Raw genomic sequence first — 23,361 nt, 5'->3', positions numbered from 1 at the left:
GCGCAAACATGCAGGCGAGCCGACAGAGGATAGGACGGCAATTGCTGGGCGGAAGGAAGAGTAGGGTGGCTAGGGAGCCGTACAGATGTTTCTCGTGCTCCATCCGACAAGCGCAGCAGGGCACGCCACCACCGAAGTCGCCGCAGAATGGCGGCAGCGGCCAGCAAACGACGCATTTTGGATTCGAGACGATATCTGAAGCGTTGAAGGAGCAGAGGGGTATGTCAATTGCATTCCGCCTCCCCCTACACGCCCAATACTGACGGTAAACCGCACAGTCGGCGCAGTATTCTCCTCCGTAGCCTCCTCCTACGACTCCATGAACGACTTCATGTCCCTCGGCATCCACCGCCTCTGGAAAGACCACTTCGTGCGAAACCTAAACCCGGGCCTCAATCCCCTCACCTCCCCCACCACCCAACAAGGCATGTCCATCCTCGACATCGCCGGCGGCACCGGCGACATCGCCTTCCGCATGCTCGACCACGCCTCTACTATAAACCACGACCCCCACACGCGCGTCGTCGTCGCAGACATAAACCCCGACATGCTAGCTGAAGGCCGGAAGCGATCGTTGCAAACACCGTATGCGCGGTCTCCGAGATTGGATTTCGTCGAAGCGAATGCGGAGAAATTGGATATGATACCGGATGCATCCGTCGACCTCTACACCGTCGCCTTCGGCATCCGCAACTTCACACACAAAGAAATCGCGCTGAAAGAGGCTTTCCGCGTTTTGAAGCCCGGCGGCGTATTCGCGTGTCTCGAGTTCAGCAAAGTCAACAACCCGGTCTTTGACGCCGTGTACCAGCGCTGGAGTTTCGGTGCTATACCCTTGATAGGACAGGTGGTTGCCGGGGACAGGGAGAGTTATCAGTATCTAGTGGAGAGTATAGCAAGGTTCCCGAGTCAGGAGGAGTTTAGCAGTATGATAAGGGAGGCAGGGTTTTTGGTGCCGGGTAAGGGGTGGGAGGATTTGACTATGGGGATTGCGGCTATTCATAAGGGTGTTAAGCCGAAGGCTTAGGAAGGTGAATATCTGAGGTAGGGGTATGTAGTGTTATGTCTGTATGAATATACGAGTTGACAAGATGATGACTATCTTGAGGCTCTGATCATGTCAGTTTCGCTGATGTGCTGTTATTCAAAGTCATCCATCTTTTTCACATTGTCTATTGTGACCATAACGTCTTCGTTGCGGTGTAAGAGAAGTAATTGGCCACGGCGTCAATCCCCCTTCGTAGCACCAACTCCGACATTCGCTTCCCCAATCCATTCCATCACACCGCAACACCGTTTCACCAGACCATCAAGGTACCTGAACACGCAAAGCAGCATACATCGGATAGCTGCCCTGTCCGACGTGTCAAAAGCTGTGCGAGGTGATGCACAGGCACATCACATTCATTCAGTGTAGTGTTGTACTGGAAATTGATTGGGATTGGACTGCTTTAATATAGTCCTTCGCCGAAGCGATTGACATAATGGTGACTATGTAGCATCGACCAGCCAGTCGGGATCAGCGTCTTCGTCCTCGGGGTCTTCCATCATGAGGGAGCCGGTTTCTGAGGGGGATGACGAGGGTGGAGAGGGCATTTCGGTGTCTGTATTGGGTTTGGGTTCGAGATCATCGGGCTGCTCCGGGGGTGTTGCTTCTTCGGTCTTTTCCAATTGCGCATCGTTGGTGGGTTCTGCTTCTGGTATGAAACCTCCGGCGGTATCTGCAGTTTCGTCAAGCTGCGAAGGCTCGGCATTGGCGTCTTTGGTAGCAGTGGAGGGACCTGCTTCGTCTGGAGAGCCGTCACGGACGAAGCCTCCGCCTTCTTCATCATCCTCGGAAGAGTAGATTTGACCATAGCTACTCCTACGCCGAGGGAGCAGCTGTTGCGAATCCAGGATGGAGCTTTCAAAGCTTTGATGTCGGTTTAGACTGATAGGCGCTGGACGGTCGGGTTCTTCTGGGATAAAGCCGCCGCCTCCATCACCGTCGTCTTCGTTGTCGTCCTTAGGCAGGAACCCGCCATCTTCGTAATTTTGCTCAGGTGGTTGATAGCCACCCGCTGAGGGTTTTGCAACATCTCCCTCATCAGGGAAGAAGCCTCCGGCCATCTCCTGTGCCGCTAACTCTCTGTCCTCTTTACTAATCTCATCTTGCACATCAATGGCTGGGCCCTTTTCACCATCAATCTCGATAGCGTTGACACGTTGTGCTATGCGGAGGCCGAGGAAGAAGCGTCTCCATAGGCGCAGAGACTCAACCCTTCGCGCCTCGGCTTCAGCTTCTTCTTGTTGTTGCTCCATTCCATCGATGACTGCTTGGACAGCATCTGCGTACTCTTGTGCAACCACGACACCCTGCACAATCGCAGTACCATGGCGACCCTTGAAGGAAAAGCCAGTGACAGCATCGGCATAGTCTACCCCAACGATACGCGCTGCTTTTGATGCGAGCTTGTGTCGGATGTGCGTACCGCCGGGCGGGCACATGGACGGGACATAGAGGTCAAGATTACCATAGGCATTGCGTGGCACGCGTCCACGGACGACGGGAGGTGGAATGTAGAGCTCGGTCTGGAACTGTGCAAAGAGCCCTGCACCAACCTCATCAACCTGTTCATCAACATCCATGTCTGCTCCAATCGAAGACCTTCTTCCTTTCTTGGGCTTGGCGCGCTTGAGCGGTTGCTCGCCAACTTTGACGTCCCGTCCCATACGATACCACTTGTCGGCTGTCCGGACTAGATGAACATTTGTACGACGGTAGATGGGTTCCATCTTTGGGTTCATGGCACTGCCGCAGTTGACCTTGCCGACCTGGTTCAAGGGATGTATCACTTCGTTATGCCTGAGATGACGCTCAAGAACGTAAACTGGGTGGCCTCTGAAGTCTTGCACGTTCTTTGGAATACCCTCGGCAGCTTCTTTGCGTGCCAAAGTAGCGTCTTCCATCTGGTCCCTGTCGAGAGTGGTTCCACGCTGGAAGAACTGCATCGCCCGTCTCCACCATCTATCGCCATCAGGGGTAATTTCGACACGGTATTTTCGCGTCTTGGCATTGTACGCTTTCGCGTATCTTCGGGTGACGTCTTTGGCAGTATAGTCTTCGTCGAACGCTATCGCATAGGAGAGAATGTTCTGAGCGAAGTTAAGCGGCGGCTCTAGCTTCTCAGGCGAGTTGACGGTGAATGTAGAGTGTGTATCGATTGGTATCCACTTCTGGTAAGAAGGATTGAGCACTTCCACCCAATACACTGGATACGGCGTGTGATAGGCTTTCTGTTTCTTGGGTGTTACACCTGTCTTGTTCAGAACAGCATGTCGCTCCCCCATCACACGCTCGAGTCTCGATAATTTCTTGTTACGCGGGCCTTGTGACTTGGGTTTCGTTGGACTGGGCTCTGCCGGCTTGTTGTACGGATCGACAACTATCGTGTTTTTCTGAGCGCTGGTCTTCTGCGGGGTGGCACGCTCGGCTGCAGAAGCAAAAGGCAAAGGCTGTAGCGAGCAAACAAGCCTAACCTCAATACCGATACCACGAAGAAGAGCGCAGAACAGTTGTGTTCCAACGTCCTGAGACCCTTGTAAAGTATGCGCTGCGGTGCGAAATTCATCCTTGTCCATAGGGTCATCAAGGTCGTCAAAGTCTGAGAAGGGTCGGATGGCGGCTTCGGCTTCAGCCCATCTAGGCTTGTACATGCCTTGAGCCGTGATCCTGAACCGCTTTGACCATAGTACCTTCAGCTCGTTCAACCCATCTATAAATTGCTTCGAGGCCGAGTACTGCGACAAGTCGGGGTTGGGTACCAGATTGGATAGGGTCTTGGAGGGCACAATTTTACGTAGCGTGCTCTGTACCCTCCTGTCGTTGCACCAGGCATTTCTGCGATGGACGTGGTAGAGCAGACAGAGAATGTGCATCTTGTGAATATCCAAACGTCGCTTCTTGTCCACTGAGGTTATGGCCCGCCGACGCACCTTCCTCCTTGTCCCAGTGTCCTCTGTCTTTTTGGCTCCCATGGTGATGTTGATGTCGCCAATCTTGGGTGCAGCCTCAACGCCTTCGTCGGGGTCATCGCTTTCGTCGCCGTCGGCAAGCGCGTCTTCCCACTCCATATCGCTGTCATCCGACTCGTCCGAGTCGATGATAGTCTGGCGCACTCGCTCGTTCGTACGCGGTTCCTCGTCAGTGACGGATTGGGCCTGAGCGATGGGTCGCGATCGCGTGTGTGACGGCATCTGGGATTGTGATGCAGCATCTTCGGCTTGGGACGGTACGGGTAGTGGAGACCTCGGAGCATCGGTCAGCGGTCGCCGTTGTCGTACGGGCTCAACATGGTGTTCCGGGCTTGGTTGTCGTCGTAGAGGCGCCGTTCTTCTCTTCTTGAGCGGCGGTTCGTCTGTGCTCGTAGCCTGCTCTTCGCGCAGCATTTCCTGGAACACGGCCGGTACGCCTGCATCCCCCTGTTCATTCTTGGCCTTCCGCGTTGACCGTCTTGGAGTAGCCGACTCCGTCGCCTTATGCGACCTGCCTCGCGCGCCTGCCATGTCTGCTGTCACCGGTAGAGTTGGCGCAAAGTGTGGGGATTCGATTGTGACGCTTGCGGTTGAGAGCTACACAGCGCAACAGCAACAATCATGGCTGCAATAAGCAGAGAGTAGATTGCGTGCAGATACCGCGATTCGTGAGTGTACTGCGTTGCGGCGGCCTGCTTGGAATGCTTCAGTGAAGGCTGACCGTGATGACGCAATCGTCCAAAAGCGCGCTATCACGTGTTTGGCGGCCTAGCCTCGAGCCTAACCCTGGAAGGTCGCGTCCACATCACGCTCGACAAAGTCAGCTCAAGATGTATCGCAAGGTCACTCCCACACTCGACTATACAAGGAAGAAACGGAACAGTTCTACAGCCTACATTAAGGTAGAAACACGCCATGTAGGTCATCTAACGTCAACGTAGGCTCTGGGGTGTTCAGGTCTTTCCTTGCATGAGATGGCTCCATGAAATGGCACTTCCCATGCTGAACCTAGTATATGGGACATGTAGCACAGATTGGCAGCCTCCATGGCTTTCGAGGTTGGTACCCGGATACTATGGACGTTACTACCGCGCGTAGCACAGCAGACTGTCGCTCTTCCCTGACCAGCATACTTCCTCAGTCGCACCTGTATGCTTTGTGGAAGGCGTGTTACAGCTGTCAGTATGGATCTGGGACAGCTTGATAACCAGCCCATATCTATGGCCATTGATCGAGTAGGCTCGTACTTCCGAGCTGTACCCACACAACCATACCCTGGAGGTATTCAGTGCGGCTTTACAGCTCTACAGGATACAACACAGTACCTACCTTCAGAGTCGCTTTTATATGAGGCGGGCCTGGCGACACGCTCCTTCGCATTGCAAGGTTCTGCCTACTTGACCGTACCTCGTTGCTACCCTCATCAGGACTTGCGCCTACTACATCTACGTGACCGGATGTCTTGTTATCTCCCATCCTGGTGGAGTTACCGGACGCATCAACACCATCAACATCATCAGCTTCACCGACATCAGTAGCAACACCAGAAGCATCTATCACTATTACAGCAACTCATCATGGCCATGTCTATGAAGCCCACCGAGAATGGCATTCCACGCGCTCATATTTTGGGTCTTCCATTCACGGTTGACCGAAGCTCTCCGAAACTGCCTAAGGTCGAGCCACAGCCTGTTGCACACCCGCCGAGAGCACCGGAATATACTGGCTCTCAGTATTCCGAAGCAGCGGAGGAGATAAAGGTTGCAGCGCCAGATTCAGTCCAACTCCCAAAGAAGCCACATCACCGTCCATTTGGCGCGATTTCCAGCTGCTGCTCAACCAGTCGACCTCACACACCCCCTGCGACGGCAACGGCAACGGTACATGCACACGGCGATGCGCATGACGAGGAAGAAGTCCCAGCCTTGGAGAGCACACATACCCAATCTCACGCCATGGGTATTTGCTGCTCGGGATCTCCCCGCCCAAGTGAGGACTCTTCGCTAAAGCATCTAGGTGATATTGCGATCTCGGGCGAACAAGAGGACGTTGAGCTTGGCCCTTCAAATTTTGAGCGAGTCGTTCTCCGAATCGATGGTCTCAAGTGCGGATGCTGCGAATCAGGGCTTTCGCGGGCGATTGGCCGCATCCCTGCCGTTAGGAATTTTCAAGTGAACACTGTCTTAGCTCGGGTCGAGATAGAGCTGGATACCAATCGGCTGTCCGTTGACAGGATTATCGAGCTACTAGAAACGAGGACTGGATACAAATTCGAGGAGCAGGTGGCGGTTTCTGGTCAGGTTTTAGAGTTCATCATTACCGATCCCAGGCGTTTGCAGCATGCCGTCCAACCACGCGGCGTCACACGTGTCGAGGCCCCCGAACGAGCACCATGGCGTCCTTTCGGCTTGTTGAGTGGGCGCAGGGGCTTAACGCAGAAGAAGATGGCCGACGTCAACGGAGATCCCGGTGCCGAGGACAGTCCTCGCGGAACATCGAAGCTACGTATACCACCGACCAAGATATATTACGACGCGAACGTCATCGGCGCCCGAGACGTCTACGAACACTACCTCAAATACGATCCCGATCTAACTCTAGCACCTCTAGTGGCAGATCCAGGGCTTGATCTTGGAGCCAAGCAAACCAGAAGAGCCCTGAAATGGTTCCTTCCCACACTGGCTCTCACACTCCCCGTCCTCATCTTCGCATGGGCCCCACTTAACCATGGGAACCCCAATTTCGCCCACATCTCATTGGCTCTGGCAACCCTCGTACAGCTAATTGCCTTCTACCAATTCGTCCCGAGCGCCTTGAGATCTCTCTATCACTCTCACGTATTAGAGATGGACTTCTTGGTGACATTCAGTACGCCAGCTACAGACTCCATCCTCAAAATACGTTTGCTAACTACATACTTCCATAGGTACCACGATGGCGTACGTTTTCAGCGTCGTGTCCTACAAGTACCAACTTGATGGTAGACCACTAGAAACTGGATCGTTCTTCGAGACGTCTACGCTGTTGGTCACACTTCTCTTGCTGGGCCGCTTCATCAATGAATACGCCCGTTACCGAGGTAAGTGAAAGGATATTTATCACCCAGGAGCCTACATCACCTTTAGATATTGTGATCATGAGTTTTACTACCGATATAGTCTCCAGGACACGATCTAATCTTTTCTTGCAGCTGCGAAGTCGGTATCCTTCAGATCGCTCCAAGTCGACCAGGCAATCCTTGTGCAGCAGACCACGACGTCGTGGGCCAACGCAATCACGAGCAGAATAGACAGCAGACTACTACAGTACGGTGATTACTTCTGCACACCACCGCACACCAGGATCGTAACAGACGGCGTGGTCGTATACGGAGGCTCCGACGTCGACGAGTCAATGATGACGGGTGAGTTCAAGCCGAACGCGAAGGGACTCGACTCGGAAGTCTTTGCAGGCACCAACAATGGAGACGGTCAGCTCATCGTGAGCTTAACCAAGCTACCTCACGAGAACTCGGTCCAGCAGATTGCCGCCTTGGTAGAAGACGCTGAGTTGACGAAGCCGCGAGCACAAGCACTGGCTGATCGGGTCGCTGGTTGGTTCGTCCCCGCGATGGCTTCCATTGGGCTCACGGTCTTTCTCATCTGGCTATTCGTTGAGCGATACCACAACACAAAATCCTGGAGGGTACGGTATCCGCCCCGTGTATATCGTTAGTTTCTAGCTAACTATTATCCAGTATGCGTCCGCCAGGCTCTACTCCGCGGAGGCAGATCCAGATCAGCGTACTGACGTGTTAGCAGAAGCGCGGTACTCACTGCCATTACCTATGCCATCGCCACCCTCATCGTCTCATGTCCATGCGCCATCGGTCTTGCCGTACCCATGGTCGTCTTGATCGCAGGTGGTGTGGCCGCACGGCATGGCATCATCTTTCGGGACCCCCAGAAGCTCGAGATCGCACGCAACGTCACCGATGTCATCTTCGACAAGACCGGTACCATTACCACAGGAAGACTTGAGATCATTGGTCTCCCTATGCATCGCAACACGGACCACACACTCATGAAGGGGCTGTTGCTAGGCCTTGTGAAGGACATCAAGCACCCAGTATCTATCGCGATCACCCAGTATCTGGAACGAGACATAATCGCCCACAAGAACTTCGAACCTCTTCAGGTCAACAACATCACCAGCATTCCTGGTAAAGGCGTCCAAGGCAATTGTGCAAAAACTGGGATGGAGATTCGCGCAGGTAACGCAGAATGGCTTCACATCAACGTCATCGGACAAGGAAAGAACACAGCATGCTACTTCACCTACGGTGGCGACCTTCGCATGAGCTTCGAACTCCTGGATCAACCCCGGCCTGAAGCAATAATGGTAATTAAAGAACTTCACGCTCGGGGAATAAACGTACACATGCTCAGTGGCGACAACGACGGGGCTGTCAGCGACGTGGCGACAACCCTATACATCGACGAGGCGAATACAAAGGCTCGATGCACACCCGAAGGAAAGATGCAGTACATCCGTGATCTCCAGGACTCACGCAAAAGATCCATCGTCATGTTCCTCGGTGACGGAACGAACGACTCTGCAGCGCTCAAACAAGCCGACGTAGGCGTGCACCTAAATGATGGTTCCGACGTTGCAAAGTCCGCGGCTGATGTTGTCCTCATAACGACCCGACTACATGACGTTCTCATCCTACTTGACATATCGCATGCGGCATACCGACGTATCTGCTGGAACTTCACTTGGTCTGCATTCTACAATTTCTTCGCCATCATCCTTGCTGCCGGCGCATTCGTCAAGCTCCAGGCTAACGTAAGGATTACGCCACAATGGGCGGGCCTGGGCGAGCTCATCAGTGTCTTACCGGTGGTTCTTATCGCGTTCCAGATGCGCTTCCGCAACTATGGGAAACCGTACGGAGCGATGGAGAGGACGTATCAGAAGGTTGAGGCGCCGAAGCGCGAGCAGCGACGTAGTCGCCAGAGTGCTAGTTCGGCGAGCGCTGGGTGCTGTGAAATGCCCACGTCGACTTTGGCACATGTCGACGCTATCACGGGTATGAGTGAGAAGCGTGGGCTTGGGAAGGTGGCGCATTGGCTTTCGTCGAGACGATGATTATTTTACTTTTCTTGCATTTGGAGTTTTGCTGGAGGTGTAGGGTAGATTGATAGTGTGAAATTCATTGTTCTTGTCTTATCTTCATGCCTGTTCGCGCTGCTTTCCATGTGTATCCCTCTATTCATTTCTGGGATGTGCCCTGGAGTGCACATCGCAGTTTACCATGTCATATCGCAGGCTAAAGCACACGTTATACCTTCAGGGTGGGCTTCGCGATGTAGGTACGATGTTCATTGAAGGTGTATCTTCACAACATGCTCTTTCCAATTCGTCGGAACCCCTTCTCCATCCATCTTGCCATGCACATATGTATCGCCGACGAGCGTATGATGACCTCTAGGCGCACCTGGGACTACTCGAAGGCAGAATGGCACGTTTCCCCCCAACAAAACAGCAACAGAGTCACCCGGAAGCATTTCCGGCGGGCCGACGCCCATATGGCCGTCTGTCGTGATGAAGAACCTCCGATGAAACCCCGATGTAAAGCAAGCCTCATAGAAGAAGCGATCGTCGCTGAGATCCTCTCCATGCAGACTTCCCACGGAATCAGGATTGGTCGCTCGAGCCTGGCACCATGCCTGCAAGTTCCTTCCCAAGCGCGAGACGTTTGTGTTGCTGAATCGCTGTGATTTGTTTCCTCGAGAAGAGTCATTCGACGAAGCAGCTTGGTTCGACGGAAGCGGTTCCCAGCAGTCAGTCGTCAAGATACGCCAGAGCGCTTCTTCCAACGACTGATTTCCTAAAGCGCGAAAGACATTTTCCTTCTCTGCTTCGATCATGCGATAGCACGTTTCAAGGGTGTCGATGATGTTTTTCCAAGTAAGTCGCTCCGTATGTAAAATATGTGAGACTTGTGAGATCGTCTGGCGTGGCTCGAAAGCGTCTACCGTGAGTACATCTTTTCTTCTCTCGGTGTGGGCTGCCGTTCCGCCCGCCGCTGCATACAGTGCTGAGCGGTGTAGTTTGAGTTGTGCGACTGCGTACTGCGTCGCTGTCTTTGGGCTGATTTCCACGACCCAAGATGGTATGCCTGATACGCCGGCCATGGTTCTACCCATCAATGCACCCAACGAACGGGTACCACGTATATCCCTGATCGTCGCTTGAATAAAGACTTCTTTCGGGGAGAGACTGTAGTCAGGGATAATGGGCGATGTACCTTGCCAGTCTGTGACAAGGCCTAGTACACCGAACACATTGTCTCTGATATTCGTCGCTTCGTGCAGATGTACGAGACGCATGACTTGGCTCAGACACAGTCTTTTGCCTCGCTGTCTGAGCTTCTGGAGGGCTACCGCGCCGGTGTGCACGGCGAATGATAATTGACTCCAAGCCAACCTGCCGTTTGTCGGCAGCGATAAGCTGAGGCTTCTGCAACAGCCTTTGGAGTGTCTGGTTATTGACTGAACTGCCTCTATGAGCGTAGTCCATGGCATCGTGTTGTTACAATAAACCACCGTAGCCCGTCGAGCAAGCACGGTCTCTTGTACAACCCAGATTCGATACCACCATGGGTTGGAAATCCATGTCTTCGTAGCTCGAATGACTGCTGACCAACTCTCCTTGCGAAGCAGTCGCCCGTTCTCTACAGTGAAGAAGGGGATTTCGCCTACGTGCTTGTCCATGCCACAGATTCGTATGTAAACAAAGAAGCCAAGTACGTCCTCTGCCTCCTTTTGCTCTTCTCTTCCCACATCTCGGATCTTGCTCTGCTTGAAGTAGGCATCCACGGTTGTGACGTCTCTTTCATCTCCAGTCCAGTCAACGGTGGCCGGTCGTTTGAAGGGCGCTCGCGGGCTGCAACCGTAGCCGAGCCAGATGAACGTTTCTTCCGCCAAACTATATATTTCGCCCATAAGCTGTACTTGTTCTGAACGCTCATTGAGGTCCGACTGGTTGATGCAGGCTGCATCTGCGTAGATGATCAATGCCTCATCCGTTCTCCGCAATCGTTGCAGCCCATTGCGCAGGTTCTGCGTTATCTCCAGCGGCTCGCCATCTATCCTGATGGGCAACGTTATCGTTGGGTCGCCCCAAACATACGAGATCGCGTAGAATTTTGGGTTGTCGTTCAGCGATGCAGTCTCGAGGTGGCATTCGATGTCATCATTCCAGGCTCCTGGGTGAACATGGAGTAGACGTATCTCTTTCCGGGACGCGTCAAGCTGGGAATACATGCTGGGGCACTGAACTTGCTAGCAGTTTGCGACGGCTCGCGTTGGGTGCATGGCTCAACATCGTTACCTGGAGAGGCTGCTGAGCTTCGCGGATTACGCGTCGCATTCCTCTCATTTATTTCCCCCTATAATTGACGTCAACGGTGGCACGGACTGTTTGCTCCAGGGCTCCTTCCCGATGTTGTTGGCTGCGATGGCATCTGGATATCCGATAAGCTGGGAGGAGAGAAGCGAGCCAATCACCCGGGTGACCTCGTGGGGCTGTGCTGGACGTGTACAGGTCGTGAAATTGGGGGTGGAAACTCATTTCAATCATACGAGCCAACAGAACCGACGCAATAGTAGAACGAGGTATATAATTTCATAACCATCATAAGCGTCATCGTTATATAGCCGCGTGGCCAACATCATCATGTGATCTTCTTTCATACATCTTTCATCTTTGGCTCAATCATCAGACAAAACAGACGAGTACCAAAAGAGAACATCAGGGAAAAGGTCATCATCGTAATATATGAGAGCAATTTCGTGAGCGCGAAAATGAAGAAGCCAACCCAGGATCAAGGGAAAGGTGGTTGCCGATCCTAAAAGCAATAAGAGGAATAGGTTTTTCGCTAAAAACGCTTCAATGCCGTCGCTATGCAGCCCCACTGGGGAGGAAGAGCAAGATCAGGGTAAGGAAAATGGGCGTGGGTATGGTGGTCGTTACATAGCCCAGCTCGTTTCGTTGGGGTAGGAACAAGGCGTCCGGGCCCGATAAGATATCACCGCAGTACTGGATAAGGATAAGCTCGTAACAAGGCCGTAAGAGATGCAGAGTCGTAGGAATCGTGGTATCGCTGAGCTCGAGCTCTTCAAGTCCTTTGGTTCGATGCGGTCGTCGTAAGGTTTTGGTTTCGTTGTTGCTTGGTGTGGATCCCGTCGAGGGATGCGAAGTCTATCCATATCTTACACCCTGTATCCCGCCTCTTGGAGACATCCCGAGCATCTCTCGTAAGCACGGACGTATCCGCGACCGCAGTAGCATGCCGAGGTAGTTGATGGCGCGACGGACGCCTTGCTGGGTCGTCGTCCTCCTGCCGCGGCTGCCTGGGCAGCATCAAGACCACAGTCGGAGCTCCTTGGGCTGGTGCCGCCACTGGTGGTACTGGAGCTGTCGTAGTCGTTGGATGAGGAAGTATTGCGTCGGCCCGCTCCTATGGGTGTTGGCAGTCCTTGTGCGCCCTGGCCGGGCCGTTGTCCTGGGTACATTCCATCGTTTACCGAGAAGTTGCGGCAGATCATGTAGGCTCGGGTGGCGGCGGCATTCTTTGCTAGCTCTTCGCTTTCGTATTCAACATCCGTGGAGTACTCTCGGTTGTTTACTCTGACTGTTGATCCGTAACCGTAGCGTGTTCGGTAGGTTTGGAAAAGTGGGTCAGGCCAGTGGCGCCTTTGGCAAAGACCTATATCCGAGGGTCAGCAACCAGTACACACACACACATTGAATCTACTATCGTGCTGCAAAGTCTTGGACATGGTCTTCACCCCGTTGTGTGGATCCCCTACACTAGACAGGGCTATCACCCATGAGTCTTGCACCAATTGCCATGTCGTCAAGACCTCATTTGGCTCAGCTAGATCCGGCTATGTGGTACCAACTGTCTAAAAAGAAAAGGAACAGTTCTAGCACTAACCTGTCAGGTACATAACGTAGAACATGTTGGAGGTGGTCGAAAAGGATTATTGACGTGTAATGGAGCGATTGGAACGACTGATGGCGCTTCGATGGTGAGCTGTCAGTCTGAGGGCAAGACTACTGCTGCGGAGTATTGCTGAACTGGCAAGCGTTCGTTGGTGGCGACGATAGTAGGCCGAGAAGGTATCCGTGGCAGTGGTTGTACGACAGTAAATGCTTTTAGGGTGTGGGTGACAGTTGCCAATAAAGCATTGACAGCTGTACAAAAGAGATGAAAAGCGTTGATGTATGAAGAGCAAGGTAGAGGGAGCGGCTTGCAGTCAGTCGGACGGGGATGGGGGAAGCATATGTGCCTACTGTGGGATGGAGGAATATATTGCAGCAGGCGAGTGTAGCATGTATCCAAGCGCGTCTCGCCCACCAGTAAAAACGGAGGGGCAATTGGGCTTGTGGAAATGGATAATCTGCGGGTCTTGTTGCGGCTCTGAATGAGGGAGACCCATAGTATGTGCTGGCGAGAAGGTAGCCAACGGTAGAGGTTCCAGAATTTTAGCTAGTAAGAGAGTCAAACCTCAAAAGGTACAGCCTGACCGGTTCGCTCTTGCCACCGTGCTGCACGCAGTAGCGCAGTGAAAAAACGGCTGGCGATCGGACACAATTGCTGTAACCCGTTTTCCCAAGGCTGGACATGTCTCGATCGGCATTGTGCAGGTTTAGACGCCTAGGATGGGCGCATAAACAACGAGGTGGCAGACGTGCATCCTAACAGCACTCTTTGCTCGTATCTCCCGGATGCACTGGGCCCACTAATGCAATATGCAAAGTGAGGGGAGAACGCAAATACGTCAGACTCTGCACCCTTTGTCAAGTGTACCGATACCCTGAAATCTTGGCAACAGAATGCGTGATATCGGCGTATGGTTTGGGAGGCAGGGTCTGAAAGGAATCAAAGACCAGACCAGACGTGCAGCAAAAAAATGGGACTGCTAATCGGCTAGGGTACCAACCGCCAGAGTCGCGACTGGAGAGGAGTTGGACACGATTGTGTGACTGCAAGACAATGCAAAGCATAGTGGCTCGAAGCGAGAACGCGTCACAACAGGCATAGCATGGAGCTACCCGACAGCCCCAGGGGCGAGCGAGACGAGTTGATTGATGCGTTCGAGGGTTCGAGGAGATACCTGGGGTTGGTGTTACCAGAAAGCATCAAGCGTCACTGCCAACGCATACATGCAGAAAGCACGGTCCTCTGAATATCGCTACTGGGAAACGCGCCTGCAGCTCGAATAGGGAAAGGGTCAACGGCTGTTAGCTGTAAGCCGTGTGCATGCAGGCATAAATTGGCATTGCGGAGACTGTCTGATGGCGCTCAAGCACGTTCGCGAGACGTAGTGGAGTACGGTTTGACAGGCGATGATTGACGAGGAGAGGACAGCTGGAGGGGCCAGGCGTTCTCGCGCACGCGATCCCGGTCAATCGAGAGAGACAGAGATGAAGAGTTCACAGACCCTAGGATCCCCATGTTCAAGGCTGGTGGTAGGGCATCAAGCAGTCCCCACTTTGCCGAAGTCAAGACATTGAAGATAGCAGGATGCCAAGCTCAGCACGAACGGGTCTGGAGCTTTGGAAGGAAATTTTCGAATCGACACAAAGGGATCATGCGTCGGGCGGCTGCAGAGCGTACTCGACAATTGACCTGCCGCGAAGTGGATAGCAGCAGTACAAAGGTTGAGGGTGCACAGAGCAAGTCGTCGTGGAGCGGAAGCAAAATTCGGACGATTCGATAGGCCAGCGCGGTTCACGACAGGCAGCGGTGCATGGCTAGGTCCCAGGTCCCAGTAAGGACCGCTTCTGTCTGGCGCCGATCCAAGATGGTGGTTGATACATGGAGCGGGACGATGGCGCTTGTGAATAGCGGCAACGAAGCGCAAGGAACAGCCACTGATATATTGGACAAAGAATAGCGTTTGAAGTCCAGACGAGCGCGTCCAAGGCCAGCAGAATCAGCGCGGAGATGAGTGAACGAGCTTCAGAACTATGTCGCACGCGCGGGAGATCTGTGGATGACGCGAGCGCGCCAGCACGGCCACCCGCCCCAAGCTGCAAAACAGGCGGTGAAGAAGCCAGCGCTGTCAACCATGCGCCCCTCTTTCTGCGCATCAATTCTTGACACTACGCATTAGCAAAGACGACTGTTCTTTGACCTACTCGACCGCGTGAGAGGGCGGCCATTTGGACCGCAGAGTTGTCGGCCCTGGAGGCGTCCTGTCGTGGACATGTCGTCTTCGAATCGGCCTGATTCCATCAATAGGCTACTGAAGACCCACATGTTCGAGCGCTTTTCCAACCAAGAGCACCCTCACCCTCCTGTTCAGCCTCGCGCGGTGAGAGGTGGTGCTGCAGCCGGGTGTGGTGCAGGGTAATCTAGAGGGGCCGGGTTTCGCGTCCATTACCGATGCTCGATGAGGGACACAACGCACCGTCCCGACCCTCCGAATCTCGACATTGCAGATTGCAGCCCCTCAGGGTCCATTCACCCTTACACAGCTCGAGGATGCGGTAAAGGCTCTGGCCAGCTCTTTCCACGCTCCATGTGTGACGTCTAACAGCATATGACTGCCATCCTTCACCGGCATCGGATAGCGGTGTCTGTCGTCTACTGTCAGTAGCATCAGTTACCCCACGATTCAAACCGACATTCCCTCTCTAGTGACACGTTTCAGACTATCGAGAAAGGCATGGATTGCGCACCGAGGATGTACGCCTCGCCGTCTCGTAGTAGACAGGCTACGTAATTGCTGTCAGCTCACAAACAGACCACCCGTCGTACAGGCGCCGTACGCGGGGTCAACGGCCAGACTACGGCATCCGCAAAAAGCAAATGTAATTAGACCGTAGATGGAGTATGTACTACGTCTTGAACAATACGCTGTGCAAAGCGTAGGGGAACCGACGTTGACGTTGACGTTTCGAATGGCTCTCCGCCTACTCCGGAGTCCGACAGAGTACCTAGATATACCAACTTGACAGCCTCATACATAATATACACACATTCATACAACGAGCGGAATCATAGAAACCACCACTACGGCTTCTCTCCAATCACCAAAACCGACAACCGTCAAGATGCCCAAGATCGTCCGCCTCACCATGTTCAAGATCCCCGACCAGGAAATGGTCAAAGAAGCCATCCAAATGTACAACACTCTCGCCCAAGACGCGAAAAAGGTACGTCGAAGGCATTCCTTGACTCGCCAATATCCCCTCCAAGCCTTCCCATTCCCGTTCCAGATCTCCATACATACCCGCTCTCTCAGCCGAGTTACGGCCAGCACATATCCATCGAACGTGCAGTCCATATCGCCCGCCCCCTGCACGACGGACCATCTCGTCACGTCGGGACCCCAGATTTATTCTAGTCGCCCTCGGGCTATTTCCATCTTGCTCCCTCGATAAGAAAAGAGCGGATAATGGCGTCAACCCTCCTCTTCGCGCGCGCGGAGCAATGTCCCTGGCGGGTAATCGCTGGAAATATTGCCGCGGCTAGGAGAAATGGGGTGGGGGTGACGAGGCTGCAGCAAGCGGGCGACACCAACGAGCGCGCGGAAACAACTCCGAGTCACGACGCACATATCGGCCGCCTTGGATCCATTGAAGCCTCACGATGAACAGACTGACGCTAGAGATATACCGACAGCCTCCGCACCGACTGACTTCCGAGGCTATCGTCGTCCGCCGTTTGTTGTTTGTTGCTGCTTATCGAGAGGATGCATGCTAACGTCATTGTGTTTTTGTGCAGGACGGCAAGACGTACATCCAGCTTGCACAAGCCAATGCCACCTATGACGACCCGCGCAGCCAGGGCTACACGATGCTGGCGCGTTGCATATTCGAGTCTAAGGAGGATATGGACTACTACGACAACCAGGATGAGGCACATGCTAAGATCAAGGCGCACTTTAAGCCGAAGGTCAACTCGCCGCCGCTCGTCCTCTACTCGGATATGTCATAGAGGGGCTGGGATGTGGGGTGTTGAGCGCCGTAGTGGAATACATGGAATCGAAAGAGTAACACATGGCAAACTTTGTTTTCTGTTGTGATGATGCCAGAAATGACGAAAGATAGCGCATATGCCTACGCAACCTTGGAAGTCTCCACGACAGCATCAGCCCAGTAGAGAAAAGAAGAGTCATGCTCGGCCAGAAAAATGTATTGACAAAGTATGGAACGTGATAACTGGGATTGATGGCATCAGACCTAGCTGCAGTCTCATAGCTCGGCCCTTCTTTGTCTGGTCCAACATCTTTGTCTAAGACAACTCCGATGATTTACGTGCAAACCGGACAGTACGAGCTTGAGCTCTTCTATCATCTCGCCCGAAACTTCGGGTTAAGATAACTGCCTGACTTCCGGGCAAAGTGAATAGTCTGAAATATGGATTTCAGATAGTCTTTGATGAAGATCATCTACTGCCACGCACAAGACATGTCAACCATGAGTGAAACATCTGCTGAAGCCGCTCACCAAGCCTAGAAACAAAGCCATGACCACAAAGAATATTTCGTGCCGACTTACAATGACCAAAGCCGGTATACAATGTCACAATCAAATTGATTCCGCTTCTTTGACCAGAAGAAAGAGACAACATCTTTACTGTCCAACAAAAGATACCTGTGTATCGTGGTCATTACCGGCTACTCATAAGAGTGGAATTGGACTCACCCCCATCGTTATTTACCTAGGTAGCAAACCTGAACGACCTTATGGACATGCAATAGTCTTCGACATAAACTCAAACACTAAACTCACCAGCACGACAACATCAACAAAACCAGAAACCTTTCCAATTTCCCCTTACCTCCTACACAGGTGCCCGCTGAAGTTGCAGCACAGGAACCATGTCACAAAAAAAGCGTCAAGCACCATCCTTACCGGGCCTACCAACGTATGACTCCTCCGCCTCCTCCTCCAGTAGCTCAGAGCCAGAACCAGAAGACTACAAACCAAAGGTCAAGCAAGAAGCAGCCGTAACCCAACAAGTAGCTGCAACCCAAAATGTAGAGCCAGTCCAAAAGACAGAGCCAGCCCAAGAAGCAGAGGCAGCGCCAGGAGTCATTGGACACAACTTCCCGCCGGGCTCACCCACAGAGTCCGACACCGACGAACCCGAACCCGAACTCGATCCACTCTCAGGTGATATAAATTGGGATAGCGACGAAGAACCACACGGAAACGATGGTGAAAACGAAGCAGGACCGCAGACCAGCGGCGTCGGGGCCCAGAACCCCATAATCGAAGTGCCCGTAGAACGTATGTACAGAACCCCATCGTGGGGACACACCGTATACTCATTCAACTCAGCAGCTTCCTCGCCACTAGGCCCAGAAATCAACACAGCGGCGTCCTCGCCGCTCGGTGCAAGGAGTCCTACTCCACCTCCTCCGTCTCCAGGTCCACCTGCGAATAAGCAGAAGGAGAAAGGTATGCCAACGGGTATTGCTCCGAGACCAGGAAATCAGGATGCGGAGACGGGTATGGAGGATGACGCGCCGGATGCTGGTGTAGCCCGCGCAGTAGCCGCAGCGAAGAAACGAAAACGCGAGGAGGAAGAGAAGATTAAGCGCAAGGCTCCGCCGCGGAAGAAGACACGGTTTGCGTCGCCGGAGAAGGGGGATGACGACGACGACGAGTCTGATGCTCCCTCTGAACCAGCAGTAGTTGAGACGGGGAAGAAGCAGAGGAAGAAGAAGAACGACAACGGGAAAAAGGAAGGCACAAAGCCGAAACCGGGCAAAGCCCCTCCCAAGAAACCGACAAACAAGAAGCCGAAAGGCGGCAAGGCAAAGAAGGGTGAGAATGTACAGAAAGTGAAGTGTAGTGGAAGAACGACCAAGGGCGAGCCGTGTAAGAACGAGAAGAACATGAAGGAGGGAGATGATTATAACTGTGGGAAGCACAAGTCTGATAAGTGAGGAAGGTACCTAGGTAGGTGACCGAATCGATAATCAACGTGTAATTGTACGCAATCTTCAAATGGAAAGCTTTGTTTTCATGTTTTGGTATTCATACCTGCAGTACAGTACATGCACACATGATCTCCGTTTCCGTCTCCATCTTCATCCCCATTCTTCCCCACCTCATCTTGAAAAGGGCAGCATGCCGAAGCACAACCTTGCTTATATCCCATCGCTAAACTCAACCCAACCCAAAGCACCCATCCATCCGTACCAAACCAGACGCTTTTTCGTATCGTGAACGCACTCCCCATGCTGAAGAGGGGAGATGTAGAGTGCTTGTAGAGACGCCTCCGTAGAAAATGCACAACTACTACCACGCAGTTCTATATGCCAGCCGGAGTGTATGCAGAAATATACAAGAAAGATACACGTTATTAAAAAAAGTGTGTGTAGAAGATTTGCGTCGACGTGTCGTTCGACCGGGTATCTCGTGGGTGCGTTTACATGATAATCGAAGGAGCTAGAATGTGTTAGTCACTGAAATCCACATTGCGATGTGTGAAGGGACACTTACTGTCAACGTTCTGCTTGATAGACTTGTGCGGCAGAACCGAACCACCATTAACGTAAACCTCATCACCAATCGTAACATCATCACCAAGCACAGTCACGTTCTCGAGACGCGCCCACTTGCCCACGGTGCTGTTCCAGCCGACAATCGACGACTTGACCCAAGCGTGGTCCTTGACGCGGCTGTTCTTGAGCAGCACACAGCGCTGGAGACGCACACCGTCGCCGATGACGACATTGGGGCCGATGGTGACGTTAGGACCGATGCGGCAGTTCTTTCCTATCTTGGCAGACTCGTCGATTAGCACGTTGCCACCGTAGACGTAGGGTTCCGAAGCGGGGGTCAGCAGCTTGGAGTTCTTGCGCGCGAGCGAAGAGAGGTAGAGGCATGTTCCCGACAGGAAGTCCTTGGGCTGACCGACGTCCATCCAGAAGCCCTCGAGGTCGAAGGAGTGGAGGAGGCCGTCCTTGACAATCGCAGGGAAAGTCTCTTGCTCGATGGATGTAGGGCGGAGCTCGATGCGCTTGAGCACGCTGGTGTTCATGATGTAGATACCGGCGTTGATGCGGTTGCCGACGAACTCGACGGGCTTCTCGACGAAACGGTCGATCTTGGAGGCGTGGCCGGGCTTGTGGACTACGACACCGTATTTGGAGGGCTCTTCGACCTTGGTGACGACGATGGTGCCTTCGTCGCCGTGCTGCTTGTGGAACTCGGCGAGCTGCTTGAAGGGGTAGTCGCAGGTGACGTCGGCGTTGAGGACGAAGAAGGGCGAGTCGTCCTTGCCCAGGACGTTCTCGGCGAGCTTGAGGGGGCCGGCGGTGCCGAGGGGCTCGGTCTCGACGGAGAATGTGATGGTCACGTTGTATTGCTTCTCATACTGCGCAGTCGGTTATTCGTGTGCTCTGGTTTGCCGTGGGGTGGGTATACTGACTGTCTTGAGCGCCTCGGCCATGATCTCCGGGCGGTAGTTGACGGCGAGGACAACATCTGTGACGCCGGCAGCGGCGAGGGCCTCGATCTGATGCTGGATCATGGGCTTGTTCGCGAACTCGACGAGCGGCTTGGGGTAGGTGAGGGTCTGCAATTGGCGTTAGCATGGCCGTTGCTTTTGGCATCGCGGGGCTCTCGAGCGAGGGCTGCGCGGGGAGGAGGGCTTACGAGAGGCCTCAGACGGGTACCGAACCCTCCGACGAGAATGATGGCTGCATCGGCTGTTAGCTACACATAATAGAGTCGCAATTGGCCAGGCGTACCTTTCATATTGGCGGTGTTGTAGTTGTGTAAAGGTGCAGGTACTAGGAACGTGTCGCAGCGGAGAACGGAAGAAAACAGTCAAGTCTTCAACACAGCACAAGCAGACAGTAATTGCCGGGTATAGAAGAAGAAAAGAGTCACACGGTCGAGTGAAAGCGCAGGGCAAAGAGCAAGGGAGCTTGTTGGTGATGAGGCCAGCTGTAGGTTATATGCGTCGAAGCACCCGCGTCCACAATTAGCGGAGCTAATGCTTTCCCTGGAAATGTTCTAGCTCACACCGGCGCCGGTTCCCCTTTCTTTCACCCACCACATGCGCAACCCCCGAGTCCCGCTACGCCTCTTCAACCCACTCCCTAACCGCTATCGTGATCGTGGCCTGGCCAGATGGGCCCTGTTCCTGATCGCTCGCCCTATCCGCTTCTAATTCGGGGCGTAGCTTCGTGTTGTGACTGCTAATAGGCTGAGTTCGTATTCCATCACGAGGGAACAATCAGCTCGTCTCATTTCTGCGAATTGGGTACGTGACGCTGGTCACCGCTCTGTTCTCCCTTTTCCAGAGCGAATTGCACCACGTGCCCGTGAAGCTGTGAATTGGGCGGCGTGGTCATCTCAGAATCTTCTGATCACGCCTCGGTCCCCACGTCGGGACCCTGAAAGCTATCCCGCGCCCCTGGTACCGCCGACATGTGGCTAGCTGTGGCTGACCGAGAACACTACCAAGCCTTTGACAAACGCCAATGTATCTGTCACGTCGCTCATGGTGCACCTGATCATTCATCAATGCACGACGTTTTGGATTTGCAGATCCATGGTACCTCCACTCGGCCCCTCACAGCCACACTCACGATGTTCGCTCCCGCTTCAATCAGCGTTCATGCGACGCGCGTCGTGTGTTGGTGGCGAGATTGCCACGATCATGCGTCCAATGCGCTTACGCAGTCTTGAATACGGGTAGATAAAATAGAAGTGCGCTTCTGCCGTTATTTTGATCTAGTCTCCACGATGTTCTTCGGTTGCCAGCGGGACTCCCCTCGGTCATTGCAAACCATGGACATGGCATGCCAGGACCAGACCGTTTCTTCTCCGCATGCATTGGCTGAACGCTGGTTCTGAATCATGTAATATACAAACTCCCCGTACAAACGCCCAGAACACGTACTATACACAACTTCGTAACCCATCTCACATCCTACAGACTCATGTATTATCTCAACTCCTCTTCCGAAAGCTCATCGACCTCAACGCATCCCCCACACTACTCCCCCGCTTGAACATGCCCGGTCTCCTCCCGGGCCCATCCGTAGGACTCCGCTCGGGCGACAAACGCTGCCCTTGATTCCTCGGGCTCCCCGTCTTCGTCGGCGTCTTAACCAGCCCCTCACCAAACACAAACTCCTTTGCGAAAATCCAATTTCCACGTTCATACCTCCACAGATCCAAACCCACGGCACGACCCTCCTGGTTCCTCTCACTCAGCTCCTGGCGTATCGTCGCGAATGCGCTGTCTACTTTCGTCTCCTCATCGACTTTGTTCATGACGGTCCAGTGAGGGCGGAAGCCACCGGCGTCTTGCTCGCTGAGGAACTCAGACCAATGGGTTTGTAGATCAGCGTGGACATTCTTCATCTTTGTGTAACCTGAGTCGACGTTGATGCCTACGCCTTTGCGCATCCGGAAGGGCTTGCCGGTTGAGACATCGAAGGGTTGGATGCTCCCAGATACCTGTGCGAGGCCTTGCTCTAGCGCTTCCATGTGCGAATGTGGGAGAGCGTGGAAGAGGGTCAGATGCGCGCCTGTGCGGTTGAGGTGCTTAGGGAAGTACTGATTTCGCATGTCGTCCATTGGTTTGGCTAGGGAATCTGTGAGTTTGAGCGTGAGGACGTAGACTTGTTCATCTTGACTCGCGGTGTTCGGTCTGTGCTCTTGTCGGGGATAATGTCCTGAGGGTCGACTTTCCTCCACAACGTATGGCTCATTTTGAGCTTGCTTAGGACTGGTCTTGCCTTCCTTCTTGGTTGACCAGCCGCGGAAACTCGTTTTGGCACGGATTCCTGCGCCGGGCCGTTGGGGTTTCTTGGTCTGCTCTTTTTGCTGCGCTTGCGTTGCTTCAAAGGATGCGCGTAGATCTGGGTCTGAACAGGCTCGGGCTTGGATTTGAGGCTGCCGAACCCCGCCGTTGGGTGTGCTGACGGCGGCTGCGTAGGTAACTGCCATTGTGCTGAATCGTGGTGATGCTGCTGATGTGATCCCGTTAGACGGTGGTGATGACAAAAATTGACCCAGCTGCCTGAGGACAGCAATCCTCATCGAAAACGGGAATGTGGCTGGTGATGTGAGTACTTTCATGAGCTGCCCCTTGAAATGTTGTACGGAACTTCGGAAGATCACATACGTCACTCGACGGCCACTAGCGATGCGCCCGCGCTATGTGGAGATGCCTCAAGCTATCGCGTTTAGCTTTATAGGACGGGAGTACCCCAAACCTCGTGATTTCAGGTGGAGATGCATTGAGTCGTAGGCTTCGAAGTATTGTACCGCAGTATAATTAAGTATATATACCGTGCCAGAGTGTTC

General features: G+C 53.4%; 8 protein-coding genes across 8 annotated transcripts; 4 read left to right on the top strand and 4 right to left on the bottom strand.

Annotated features, from left to right (window-relative positions):
* Nucleotides 1–8: 8 nt before the first annotated feature.
* Nucleotides 9–1,027, top strand: J4E83_005434 (uncharacterized protein; the record flags this gene model as incomplete). The annotated part of the gene is made up of 2 exons (XM_049332353.1): nt 9–219; nt 279–1,027. The coding sequence occupies 2 exons, from the start codon at nt 9–11 to the stop codon at nt 1,025–1,027; spliced, it is 960 nt and encodes a 319-aa protein (XP_049188804.1).
* Nucleotides 1,028–1,491: 464 nt separating this feature from the next.
* Nucleotides 1,492–4,545, bottom strand: J4E83_005433 (uncharacterized protein; the record flags this gene model as incomplete). Its single annotated transcript, XM_049332352.1, has 1 exon — nt 1,492–4,545. The coding sequence occupies one exon, from the start codon at nt 4,543–4,545 to the stop codon at nt 1,492–1,494; it is 3,054 nt and encodes a 1,017-aa protein (XP_049188803.1).
* A 1,424-nt stretch (nt 4,546–5,969) lies between these two features.
* J4E83_005432 (uncharacterized protein) lies at nt 5,970–9,144 on the top strand (the record flags this gene model as incomplete). Its single annotated transcript, XM_049332351.1, has 4 exons — nt 5,970–6,882; nt 6,941–7,093; nt 7,205–7,703; nt 7,815–9,144. The coding sequence occupies 4 exons, from the start codon at nt 5,970–5,972 to the stop codon at nt 9,142–9,144; spliced, it is 2,895 nt and encodes a 964-aa protein (XP_049188802.1).
* Nucleotides 9,145–12,272: 3,128 nt separating this feature from the next.
* Nucleotides 12,273–13,025, bottom strand: J4E83_005431 (uncharacterized protein; the record flags this gene model as incomplete). The annotated part of the gene is made up of 2 exons (XM_049332350.1): nt 12,273–12,769; nt 13,001–13,025. The coding sequence occupies 2 exons, from the start codon at nt 13,023–13,025 to the stop codon at nt 12,273–12,275; spliced, it is 522 nt and encodes a 173-aa protein (XP_049188801.1).
* Nucleotides 13,026–16,128: 3,103 nt separating this feature from the next.
* Nucleotides 16,129–17,014, top strand: J4E83_005430 (uncharacterized protein; the record flags this gene model as incomplete). Its single annotated transcript, XM_049332349.1, has 2 exons — nt 16,129–16,230; nt 16,802–17,014. 2 exons carry the CDS (start codon nt 16,129–16,131, stop codon nt 17,012–17,014), a joined length of 315 nt encoding a protein of 104 aa, XP_049188800.1.
* An 886-nt stretch (nt 17,015–17,900) lies between these two features.
* J4E83_005429 (uncharacterized protein) lies at nt 17,901–18,974 on the top strand (the record flags this gene model as incomplete). Its single annotated transcript, XM_049332348.1, has 1 exon — nt 17,901–18,974. The coding sequence occupies one exon, from the start codon at nt 17,901–17,903 to the stop codon at nt 18,972–18,974; it is 1,074 nt and encodes a 357-aa protein (XP_049188799.1).
* Nucleotides 18,975–19,459: 485 nt separating this feature from the next.
* MPG1 (mannose-1-phosphate guanyltransferase) lies at nt 19,460–20,793 on the bottom strand (the record flags this gene model as incomplete). The annotated part of the gene is made up of 5 exons (XM_049332347.1): nt 19,460–19,479; nt 19,534–20,410; nt 20,465–20,611; nt 20,692–20,735; nt 20,787–20,793. The coding sequence occupies 5 exons, from the start codon at nt 20,791–20,793 to the stop codon at nt 19,460–19,462; spliced, it is 1,095 nt and encodes a 364-aa protein (XP_049188798.1).
* Nucleotides 20,794–21,996: 1,203 nt separating this feature from the next.
* J4E83_005427 (uncharacterized protein) lies at nt 21,997–23,001 on the bottom strand (the record flags this gene model as incomplete). The annotated part of the gene is made up of 1 exon (XM_049332346.1): nt 21,997–23,001. The coding sequence occupies one exon, from the start codon at nt 22,999–23,001 to the stop codon at nt 21,997–21,999; it is 1,005 nt and encodes a 334-aa protein (XP_049188797.1).
* Nucleotides 23,002–23,361: the final 360 nt, after the last annotated feature.

Source organism: Alternaria metachromatica (assembly GCF_023757995.1).
Source record: "Alternaria metachromatica strain BMP 0045 chromosome Unknown scaffold_10, whole genome shotgun sequence".
In the NCBI taxonomy this organism is placed as follows: domain Eukaryota; kingdom Fungi; phylum Ascomycota; class Dothideomycetes; order Pleosporales; family Pleosporaceae; genus Alternaria; species Alternaria metachromatica.
This window is presented reverse-complemented; position numbering and strand designations above follow the sequence as displayed.